This window comes from Helobdella robusta (genome assembly GCF_000326865.2).
Source record: "Helobdella robusta unplaced genomic scaffold HELROscaffold_1, whole genome shotgun sequence".
Taxonomy (NCBI): Eukaryota; Metazoa; Annelida; class Clitellata; order Rhynchobdellida; family Glossiphoniidae; genus Helobdella; species Helobdella robusta.
In genome coordinates this window covers 11,621,049-11,634,730 of record NW_008703570.1, presented here as the reverse complement: position 1 = coordinate 11,634,730, position 13,682 = coordinate 11,621,049, and the positions used below count along the sequence as shown (strand labels likewise).

The following is a 13,682-nucleotide window of genomic DNA, read 5'->3' as shown; positions in this document are numbered from 1 at the left end:
GACAAACATGCAGACAAACACTCCACAAACCTACATACCTAAAATACGCCAACGAAAGCATAAATACAAATTAACAGCATACATACGTGATTATGCACATAAAATATATAGTAGGTGAAACTAAATACACGTACACATACAAAAATATACGCCACACTTACACAATGTATATAAAGACTTGTACGTAGTGTAGATACAAATTATTTGAGATGCTTCAGCTAGCCGACCAGCCATGCTTTAAATCACGACCACTGAACATTAAAAATGACCATTTCATTTTAATCTGCTTAAACAACAATTTCTGCGTCATGCATGAAGCACTTCTCAGATATAAAAATGTAAAAGTAATCAATAAAAAACCTGTACCATGTACGAAAGATCTCAAATTAAAAGATATTAAACTTAGTTCCAAATAAGAAAGGAAACTTTTGAAACCAAAAAAGATTTAGTAGCCTACAAAGACGACTGGAATGTATAAATAGACAGATAAGCGGATTGATTGACTGATGAAGACTGCCAATAATTGCATCGTTAAGTAGGAAGGAAGTGGATTATACGTCTGCTGTTATACAGAATTTTTTTAATGTTTACACCTGGATTTGCTGACAAAAAATTTTGTGTGTATGTGTGTGTGTGTGTGTAAATGAGTATAAGCATAAGTCATAATCAGCATGTAAACAGTAAAGACAATTGTCTCATTATGTAACGGCCAAATCACCTGATTTAATTCTACCTCTGGTACCAGCGATGGTGTTAAATTTGTTGTTGCTGTTCATCAGGATGACGTCAACCTTACAACCACCATTATTTATATTTAGTTTTTCGACTTGTTTACATTTGTACGCGTCAATGAGATGTCGAACTTTTTTGTTGCTACAAGAATTTAATGATAATTTCGATGATAATGATGGCGTTATTAATGGTGATGATGACGACGACGGAGTTGCTAACAACGACGAAGACGACGACGATGATTGCTTCAACCAAGATATAAGAGACGTATTCATGCTATTGTTTTTTGTTGCGTTTGGTGTTGTTGTTTGTTCATTTAATCTGTTCCTTCTTGGTAATGTACTGAATATATGGGTGTTCCTGTTGATGTCATTGCTATTGTTGTTATTGCCGTTGTTGTTGTTACTGGTGCTATAAAATGAACGACTCAGTGTATTGTTATTATAGCTATTTTTAACACCACCATTAGGATTATTATTACAAATATTATTATACTTATTAATATTCTTATTAATGTTATTATTATTATTATTATTTATTATTATGTTACTTTTGACGTTGTTATTGTGTTTTTGGCGGACAGAATCATCCCTATCGAAATCATAATTCAAATTATAGTTAGCGAGATAGTTTTCATCATAATTATCATCGTAGCATTTATTATAAGCCTCTAGGGTAAAGTAATTACTTTGGCCATTATTATTATTATTGTTATTATTATTGTTATTATTGTTGTTATTATTGTTGTTGTTATTTTTATTATTATAAATACATACGTTATTTAATGTATTGGCAGTATAGTCTTTACAAAGGGCGGAGTTATTATCACTAGCTAGATTTCTAGAATTTATGTTATCGTAACCACAGAACACGTTGGCGTTGTTGTTGCTGTTGTTGTTGCTATTATTATTATGACTATTTGTATTGTTGTTAATATTATTGTTGTTGTTGCTGAGTCGTTGATAATTTTTGATGTAACTGCTGTTACTGTTAATGTAATCAAGACTGTTGATGCTAATATTGTTATAGTAGTAATGGTTAGTAATGTTATTATTATTATAATTGTTGTTGTTGTTGCTAAAACTGTTAATAGAGCTATCCATAATATCAACATTTCTTTGTATAACATCCCACCTTAGCTGATTAAATAATCGTTGGTTTAAGAGTTTGTAATCGTCTAAACATAAACTAGTCGATGATGTTGTTGTAGCTGACGTTGTTGCTGTAGCTGATGTTGTTGTTGTAGCTGTTGTAGTTGTAGTAGTTGTTGTTAATAATGTTGTTGGTTCTTTTAAAGAAGATGAACACTTTATTGAAGCCGCTAGTGTGGTTGTTGTAAGTGTCGTTGCTGCTGTTGCGGATGTTTTATTTTTCGCGAATGTTCTAGATGTTGTTGAAGAAGTTGAGTTTGTTGTTGATGTCATCGATGACGTTGTTGTTGTTGTTGTTGTTTTATAGCCGATATTTAAATCTACCAGACCATCGTCGTCACAATTATATATGACGGTACCGTTAGATTTTGTTCTGAAGTTACTTCGTAAGAGGGTAGAATTTGAAAGAGCCTTGTCCATATCATCATCATCGTTTCTGTAACTATCAACATCACCTTGATTGCCACCATTATCATCTACGTCATCATCCTCGTCGTCGTCCTCGTCATTATTTTTGTTACGATCACTCCCTGAACGTCTTTTCGTTGTCTTCGTTAAACTTTTACTAGAAACGTCATACTGGTAATTATTATTCATATTATTATTCTCACTGCTCTTATTGCTTTTTTCACTTTGACTGTTATAAGAATTCGTAGCCCCTTGGATGTCATTAGTGTTGTGCAATTGATGATAGCGATTATTATTATAATTATTATTGTTATTATTATTATTAATGTTATTATTATTCACATGATCGGATCTAAAGTTGAAAGTACGTTGAGATGCATCTAGCACATCCTGACGATCATTCGGATATGCAGCCGAGGTAGTACGCAACGACGACGACGATGATGATGATGATGAAGATGTTGATAACGATACAGATAATAACGGTGATGATAGTGATGATGACGATAATGACGGTGCCCAAATTACATTTAAATTATTATCTAAATTTATAATATTCACATTACTACTACTACTATTATTATTAGTAGTATTACTATTATTACTATTATCATTATTATTATTATTATCATTATTATTATTATTATTAGCATAATTTAAAATTATTTTTCCCAAGTTATCAGCTGTAGCAACGACAGCCTTATCAGTAGAGACATCATTAGCGCTATTATTATTTTCATCACTATCTGTTATCAATGCTTTAACGCTATTTATCACTTTGTTGCCTTTGTTGTTGCAGCTGTTGATGTCGTTGTTTTTAAAGTTTTCGTTGCTGTTGTTTTTGTTCTTATTGTTTACGTTAGTTCTACAAACATCAAAATGATTATTTATATAGCAGTTATTATTATTATCATCATCATCGTTGTTGTTTTTCTTATGATTATATAAGTAATAACAATCTCCATCATCATCATCGTCGTCGTCGTCATCATCTTGGTAGGTTAAATTACTGCAGTTGTAGGTCCAGTTAGGAGCAGAGAGTTGTGAATCATCTAATTTACCGTAGTTTGAATCTAACTGGTTGTTAGGCGATTTCATGCTTTTGTTGTTATTATTAATGATGTTTGTAGTGTTTACATTGTTGTTGTTATTGTCACCATCTACGTTATGTGAGTTGTGAAAGTTAATCTTATTGAAATTGTTAGTGTAATAATTATAGATGTTATTAGCGTTATAACCGCTACTATCAATGCTGTTGTTACTATCATAGTTGTTGGTATCGTTGCTGGCATTAATACTGTTGTAAATCTTGTTAATGTTATTGATGTCATTTATAGTTTTATTGTTGTTAGTGACATTGTTGTTGTTGATAATATCGTAATTGCTGTTGGCATTATTAGTGTCATAAATGTTATTGGTGATGTTGCTGTACGAGTTGTTGTTGATGTTATTAGTAGTTGTTTTATGGTTATTAATGTTGTTGTCGATAATCGCACTGTTGTTGTTGTTGAGGTAGTTAATGTTCGTGTTGTTTTTATCATCATTATTATTGTCAGTAGAATGTTTGCTATTATCATTGGTCATCATCTTGACCAGGTTCTCGCATTTCAATTTGACCATTTCAAAGGAAGGCGACAATAACGAGGATGAAGATGATATTGCTGTCGATGATGATGATGACGCCGACGATGACGTCATCAACATTACGGTGGTTGATATAGGAAGGATAAGATTTTTTAAAAGTGAATCTCTACTAGATACATCAAAACTATCATGATTGATACCATTAGGAAGAGGCTTTCTTAAAAAATTATCATTAATTGAATAACCATTAGTATTACTATTACTGATATTATTATCATTGTCACCATCATTATTGTTATTATTACAATTATTATTATTGTTTTTATTAACAGTGTTGTTGTTGTCATTTTTGTTACTCATATGATGAGGTTTGTCACTATTGCATTCAACATCACCAGGGCTATCAAAATGTTTAGTCGGGTTTAGTGACAAAGGGTCTTTTCTATTTTCTAATAGCTTCATGGTGGGAATTAATTCCTTATCATCGATATCGCCACAAGAACGGCGATGACGATGAAGAAGATGATGGAAATTATTGCTATTATTATTATTATCCCTTTTGTTATCATCTTCATCATTTCTAATTCCAAGTTCGCCAATGTTAGAAATCTTTCTCAATGTGGCCGATTTAATCTTGCCAGAAAAGTTTGGCTCCGGTTTCAAGCCTAAATTCTCGAATTTAAGTACGGTACAACTCCTTCTGAATATCTTGTTATTATTTTTGTTGCTGTTGTGGTTATTATTATTATCGTTGTTGTTGGTGATGTCATTGTTGTTAATGTTACTGTTATTCAACTCCATAATGTTGTCACGTGTATAGTTGTTATTAACGTAGTAGTTGTTGTTGTTGATGTAACGAAAGTTTTTACCTTGAATTCTGTCATTAAAGGTCTTATTCATTCTGTAGATGTTACTGTTAGATGCCAAGTCATTGATTAAAACCTCATCAACATCGTTTTTGTTGTTGTTCATGTGTTTGGTTGTTGTTGTTGTTGTTATGTTTGGTGTTATTGTTGTTGATGCAACATATGATGTCATGAACATTCATCGTGTGTGTGTGTCTGTGTGTTGTTTAGTTTGTCAAAATGTTTGGTTCATTCCGCAAACAATTCAATGAATGTTTTACAAGAAAATGTTCAAGTCATAAAGTTAGTTAGCACCATGTTGCATCGCGTTACGAAATTTTCAATGCAATAACAAACTAAATAACTACTACTAATATGAAATCATCTCGTTGTTTAGTTGTGGCTAAATGTTATCCAGAACGTGTTATCCATTCATTAATTAATAAAGTAACTTGTGATTCCATTATTAGCAGATATTAAATTAAATGACGTTCATTAACTAATTAACCAATTAACTAATTATAAAGAGACAAAGGCACAATGTTTCCCAATGTGAGACTTAATTATAATCAGAGCAACTAACAAATTTAAAATGACAATATGAAATGATAATATATTACTATTAACAAAAAATAATAATACAGAATATAATTAATTAACGATAAACAACAATTAATAAATAAACAGTCATCAAATAAACATTTTTAAATTTTAAAGAGAACACACGGAAAGAGATGTATATATAAATATATGTATATATATGCGTGTGTGTGTGAATGAACCATCCTTCCAGTGCGTATAACTGGAGCACATCAATGGCTAGAGTACACTCATGTATGCATATTTTTCCATACAAAACAACTATGAATATGAAATATACACAACTGGAGCGCGCACACACATATACAATATACACAGATATAATTTTATACAAACACATACATATACACATATATACACATTACACATATACGTACAATTATATGTAAACATATAAATAAAAATTATTATGTAGTATATATAACATTTTGTTGAACTGTACAAAAGCTCTTTGTTTTTATATAGTGCACTCAAATATATCATAATACATACACAAGAGTATATAATATATATATATATATATATATATATATATATAGATTATTTTTATATAATATATAATATAATATAATATTATATATATATTAAGTATATATATATTTTATTTACAATAATATAAACATTAATTATATAATAAAATTTAATATGATTCAATCACTTAGAAATTATTCAAAGCATGCTAATTATTTTATGATTTTAGTGAAGCAACATTAAATATATCTAAATACAAATAAATAAGACGCATAAATATATAAAATCACACACACTCACACACGCACACACACGCACGCCCGCACACACACACACACACACACATATATATATATATATATATATATATATATATATATATATATATATATATATGTATTAACCTATGAAATCAATATAAACATAGCAAAAGCTTTGTTCCAGCGGAACAAAGGAACAGTGGATGAGTGAGTGAATGAATGAAGGAATGAATGAAGGAATGGTAGAATGAATGAATAGTTGAGCGAATAAATGAACGAAAGAATGAATGAATAATGAGTAAAAGAATGATTGAATGGATAGGCGGGTGGTTGGAAAACAAAGTAAAAAAAATTAAACTGACAAGAATGCTGGAGATACATAAATTTTAAAAATTTTGCAAAAAAAGAAGAATGAGTTAGTAACATTTAAATAATAAAGTAATATATTCGTAAATTATATATATATATATTATTTTATAATATATATATATATATATATATATATATATATATATATATAACATTATAACATCAACCGGTAAATTTAGCAAATGAATAAAATAAATAAATAACAAAATAATAAAAACGAATAAAATCGGAAAAATGAAGGCATCATAAGTTAGACAGATGAAGTTGAATAAAGTGAAATGAGATATGACTCAAGGATTTGTATCAAATGGTAAAAAATGTATTTATAGAGAGAGAGAGAGAGAGAGAGAGAGAGAGAGAGAGAGAGAGAGAGAGAGAGAGAGAGAGAGAGAGAGAGAGAGAGATGTGAATGAATGAAAAATGAAAGGGTATAATAGTAGTAAGTAGATAAGTAAATAAATAATTAATGAATAACTTTCATCATTTTAAGAAGAAGGAAGGGAAATAAATTTAAAGGATAAAATGGAAATATAAAATAGATCAGTGCAAGAAAATATACATGCTATTACATTCTAAATCATTTTTATGAAACCAAATTCATTCCCTGGTCAATGTAAATCATCTTACAATGGACCAGGGAATGAATGGATGGATGAATGGATGGATAAATGGATGGATGAATAGATGAAAGGATGAACAAATGGATGGAATGACAGAGGAATGAACCAACAGATAGCTGGACGGACAAATGTAAAATTACTCATATACACAAAAGATAGATGAATAGTGTTACATACAATACAAGGCAGCTTGCAGTATGCATACAAAAATGTATTGTAGGTAGAAACATTATAAACAATGAAATACGTATGTATGTGCAACACGTAAGAGATGTGTAACAATGTATATAGAGGCTATTTGTATTTGTACTTAGCATACAAAGTTATTGTATCATAATACCATGGAATACATGCATTCAGATTCCATTACAAAACATGAAAGACAGAAGAGGCAGGTTTGCGAAAAATACAAACAACAAAAATAATTAAAAGAAGAAAAATATATCACATAATGTTATAACCAAAAAAACCTATAAAAACAGCATGGATTATATCTACGTATTTACTGTGGCAGATACATGCAGATGAATGCTGGCTGGTTATGTGAGTTTTTATTAAGGTATTATTTTATTAACTTTAATAAGGTAAGGTCAACGCCATTCATCTTTACATGCCAGGTCACAACAATGAGTGAAATGCCAGAAAATATCATGATGATTATAATAAATATCATTCGTTACCTACTTACTATAGGTACATTGAATAAAGCGAGGTGCATGAATGATGAACTGGAAAAGAAAAGTGCTAATAAAAGTTGATGAAGCAAAAGAAAAAAAGAAAGAGAGGATTACAAAGATAGATAGGAGAGAGAGAGAGAGAGAGAGAGAGAGAGAGAGAGAGAGAGAGAGAGAGAGACAGAGAAAGAAAGAGAGAGAGAGAGGAGAAAAATTGAAATAGCTCCTTAACACAAAGATAGTTTTATAACCTACAGAATGAATAACGTTAACTGCAAGGGCACTGAAGATGTTAACTGAAACGGCACACACACACATACACAGTTTAGACAGGTTGCATTGTTCTTGCATGTAATCAATCCACACACCAGCCCCTGAAATTTCACAGAAAAAGCAAAAATGACGGCAAAACACGTCAACTTTATCAAACAACTTCGATATGGATGCAACTCAATCTCATCACCTTCAGGAATAAGAAAATTGAAATTGTGGACGAATATTGACTGCGTGAACTGATTGATCACTTTTACAGCATTAATACCGCAATCACATGCATTCCCCTATAATATTTCCATCTCATTTCCACGTCAACCTCCCACACATCCGTTTATCCTCCTAGCTTACCTAACTCAATTCCATAATCTTGCCTCGAACAAAACAAAATATCTAATAACAATTACATTCAATTAAATTACGTTCGAATGATTGTTTCTTTAAGAGTGGATAAAATGACCTGAAAGTTCATTAATATATGAAGTGTGTGTAATTGCGCGCGCGTAGTTCTGCCTATTCTCCAGATCCGTTGTACAATACTCGTCTGGATGTTATCATCACAGTTCATCATCATAATGATGACGACGATGATGATGAGTAATCAGGAGAACAATGACGACTATTGTGATGATGAAAAGGATGATGAAGAAGATGATGAAGTATATTTTTAACAAAGATACCTAGAGTGCAGCTAACCCATTTAACAGTGCCCTCAAAGTACATTTGTAACTCAAACAAAATTTAAAGTTTTAAAGTTTCATAAACATACACAAACAAAGAAAGACAGAAAAACACAAACATACACAAACACGTACACTAACAACACACAACATACACACATACATATGAACAGAAAACATAAACATGAAATAAAATAAGCTCAAACATGTGTGCTTTGGCATGTGATTTGTTGTAGTATACTTATGAAAAGTTTGTGTGTAGTGTGTGCGTTTAAGTGTACAGGCACGTGTGTGTGTGTGTTGTGTGTGTGTGTGTATACGTGTGTGTGTGTGTGTGTGTGTGTGTGTAAGTGTATGTAATTGGAGTGTGCACTATTTTTGTATCAACTGCAGGCTAAGTATTACCTACATCACTGTATATTATGTGAATATTTGTAAAGGTTTGTGTGTGCAAATGTAGTGTGTGCGTGTATAGAAATGCGTGCGTGTGTGTGTGTGTGAAAATGTGTGTGTGTGTGACTGTTCGTGTATGACCTTTAAAATAACCAGAGATTATTTGTAGGTGAAGTTTAATTTCCTTATCAGACATGGTAGTAATTCTAAAAGAGAACTGAGTGATGATGAGTGATGAAGAAAGTAAACGATGATGACGTCCAGCAGATGATGATGATGATGTCCAGCAGATGATGATGATGATGTCCAGCAGATGATGATGATGATGTCCAGCAGATGATGATGATGAAGATGATCTAGCAGGTGATGATGATGGCGCAGCAAATGGCGACGACGTTGATGAGGTTTTAAAAAATAAGATGGTCGAGACAATATGTGTACAGAAATTTAAGAACATGACCAGTGTAAACTCACATGTTAAAATTATCATTAGAAAATTTATATAGGAAAATTTTTTATTCAAGGACTTCGTTGAAAATAAAATGTTGCTAATGAACATTAAACAGGCAAATGATGAAGATGATGACGATGGTGATAAGAAGACAGCAGAAATGATGATGACAATGATGATGATAAAGAGATAGAAAGAAATGATGAAAGTTAAAGCTGAGACTAAAAGGAGCATGATGGCTAAAAAGCTGACAATGATAAATATGCTCGCTAGGTAGTTATACAGTGGTTTCAAAGTGTAATATATCATCATTTTCATCATCATTTTATGACTTTGTTATTTATAAGTACAAACATTATCGTTAAAAACATCATCATCAACGTGGGTTTGATTAATTATGTTCATCATTTCATCATACTACTGTGTAAACATCATCTTAAACATCATTTTCATCATTACCGTTGTCAACCATAATCTTCGTCATTTTCATCATCATCGTCGTCCTCCTCCTCCTCCTCCTCATCATCATCATCGTCGTCGTCGTCGTCATCATCATACTCACAAAATGAACTCACCATCTTCGCAAGTTAGCAATCCTGTGTTTTTTATTTCATCAAATCTCTGCAATAGCTGGTTCAATCTGAGGAGAAATTATGATGATGGTGATACGTATAACAGCGATGATGATAATGATGATAGCAGATCATCATCATCATCATCACCATCATAAATAGAACAACATAGACGTCATCAGCATATTTTCACTTACCTATAACATCATCATTAACATCATCATCATCATCACCATTATCACCATAAAATATGGTCATAGATGATAAGATGGATTATTGAAAACATCATCAAAGTCATCATCACTGACTTTATCATCATCACCAACATCATCACTACGATCGTCATCAACACCATCACTGAAATCATCATCAACACCATTGCTACAATCATCATCATCGTGATGTTTGTGGATAGTGTACATCATTACATCATTATTTTAAACTCAACACCACAAAGTGAGAAATATAATTCAATTAATTCTTCATTTAAATCCATTCTATAAAATAAAAACATAAAGATGAAAAGAGGCAGTAAATACAAAGTGGGCCATTTCACATTAGTACAACAACTTTGTATATTTCAGTGTACATATGATATGTGTGTGTGCGTGTGTGCGTGCGTACATTTACATGAAATACGTGTGTACTATTTGAGTGTGTTCATACGATCGTGCATATACATCCATATACAGTAAATGCCAGTGTAGTACAAAGTGGTTATGATAAGGTATTTTTTATGCACAGAACAATAAGTACAGTGAGACTGTTATATGCGTTCGACGGAGTTACATTATATAGAAAACAAACCAATGTCACCATAACGTACAAGATGTAATAGATATAAATAGATAAAAATGGATACAAACTTGTTTGGATTAATATCCTTTTTCATGATATCATTCCTCAGTTTTTCACCAGCATACTGATACATGACCACCAAGGTATCCACAGATAATTCACGTATCTTGTTGATAGATAGTTAGATGGTTGTATGTTTCTACCAGCACAACTACCATAATCGTCATTATCATCATACATTATAATGTGATATTAAGCGTTGTTTACATCACTATTACTTTAACAATGAGCAACAAACAACAACAACAGCAACAAACAAACACCTACAGGTACAGAAGGGTCCTCCAGTAACTTGATCACGTGGGGCACCAGCTTGGAAATTCCCATGTTTCTACTTGTGCCATGTCTGATGAACGCGAAGATGATTACAATGATAATGTTACTAAAAATAATTTAGATAAATAAGACGCCTGGTTTCGCTGCTACAGTCACGGAGTTTAAACGCAAGAGATTCCGTGTTAATGACATGTGTGAAGCGTGGAATTAAGAGTATTCACATGCTCTGTGTGTGTGTTTGTCCGTGTGTATGTGTGTGTTGTGTGTGTGGTGTGTGTCTATGTGTGTGGATACACATACACACACATAGCATGTGTGTGTATTTGTTTACTTCAAAGTTGGTGCGACAGTTTCAACCCAACCTACTTGCTACCTAAGTATGCACACACAATGTAATGACGTTTGGTTTGATTCAAAGTGCTATAAGATAATGTCATACCAGTGAAATGATAAATTGCAAAATTTAATGTAGTGTACTGACTATTAAATAGTTTAGAAAGTTTAAATTTGTGTATTGTCTGTTTCCTTTCAGCAAATGTCTTTTCATAAAAAAAAGACTTTTGTTTAAAATCTTCTACAATATACAACAAAATATAATAATTGAACATAAAAACAGAATCAATCATTAGAAACAATAAATGTAATTATAAAGTAAATAAATATATAATATATATAGTAAATAAGTATATAATTGGTAGCAGATAACATTCAAAAAAACTAACAAGTTACCTAGTATTGCTAACATGTAGAAACATGTAGAGAACAATAACGTTAATAATAATATTATTATTACTATAATAATAATATTTATTATTATTATTATAATTTAAAATAAAAGTAATTTCTAAAAAAAAAAACACAGACTCGTTGAGTGTCTTCTGCACACAAATAAGGATTTCTTCCTTAACTTTTGGAGACTTGTGACTGAATGCAAACAGCAACTTCTCAAATATCATCTGGATGGATTTACATTAATCAAAATATTCATCCATTTCATCCATTCATCCATACATTCAATCAATCATTCACTCATCCATTTCATTCAATCATTCACTCACTCATTCACTCACTTACTCACTCATTCACTCACTCACTCACTCACTCACTCACTCACTCACTCACTCACTCACTCATTCATTAAATAAATTATTCATTTATTATCTAATTATTTAATTAAAATAATATATGTAACATGATATTGAAAAAAGAAGAAGCAAACAAAAACACTATAACGCAATATTTCTCGTTGACTAGAATTTTTTTGCAAGCAAACCCTATTTATAGATGGCAAACTGTGTGCATATTTATATGCTTGAGGAGGCAGAAAAAAAACATTAAAAAATGTGAAAAATGAATTAAAAAGATTAAGAAGAGAAGAATAAACAAGTAGACAGAAAGTCCTCTGAAAAAAAAGGCAAAACTTCCCATAAACATCTGCATAATAATAATAATAATAATAATAATAATAATAATAATAATAATAATAATAATAATAAACATTTCTTCCTGCAAAATCTGTAATAACAATTCAGCAATGTCTTTCTTGTTAGCGAGAAGAAAAATTTTTCAGACACGTTAATACAAGTTAGAAAATGTCATAAAAAACAGTCTATATAATAGTAATATATAGGTATATGACGTTGTATACATTTGATATATGTTGTACATAAATTATAACTTTAACAACACAAATAACTTTGAAGATTTAGTGATTTATTAAATAGCTAATATACAATAGCGAACATTAATAGGATGATTACAACAATAAGAAAATTCACACATCAACATACATTATAGCATCAATACATCAACATACAAAAAGCATCCATACAATACATCAACATATAAGTAACACATCCATACAATATATCAACATACATTAAAACATCAATGCAATACATCAACAAGCATTAACATGTCAAGACATCAATATGTGAACCATTTTAGTAATAAATCCTTTTAAGGAACAATAAGCCAATACTGAGAAGTCAAGAAAGAGAGAGGTATTAAATAAGGTAAGGCATTGAGAAACATTGCTGGTGTTGTACTGTACAAAGGAAATTGTTAAATGATTAATGTGTATGATAATTATTTTACAAATGTGCTTACATTTATAAGTTTAATAAGCTGAACCTCAATAAATGAATATAAATTGATAAAAACTAACAAAGACTTTAAAAAAAAACATAAAATATAACAGCATTAAAAATGGGTATGATACATTGAAAAATTGAAATATACATACAGATAGTTGGCATGCCCATAAAAAATATATTATTCAAAAACAGACAGCATGAAATACACTACAACAAATAATGACAATCACCATCACAATGTTGATGAAAACGGTGATGATGACGATAACAACAATGATGACGACGACGACGAAGACACCACAGCCAAAGAACAAACAACAAACAATCAAACAAGGCTAATAATGTAAAGGAAACATAGAACATTAGACA

At 30.9% G+C, this 13,682-nt stretch overlaps 1 protein-coding gene across 1 annotated transcript; it reads right to left on the bottom strand.

Moving 5' to 3' along the window:
- Positions 1-698: 698 nt before the first annotated feature.
- HELRODRAFT_159607 (hypothetical protein) lies at positions 699-4,847 on the bottom strand (the record flags this gene model as incomplete). Its single annotated transcript, XM_009011482.1, has 1 exon — positions 699-4,847. One exon carries the CDS (start codon positions 4,845-4,847, stop codon positions 699-701), a length of 4,149 nt encoding a protein of 1,382 aa, XP_009009730.1.
- Positions 4,848-13,682: the final 8,835 nt, after the last annotated feature.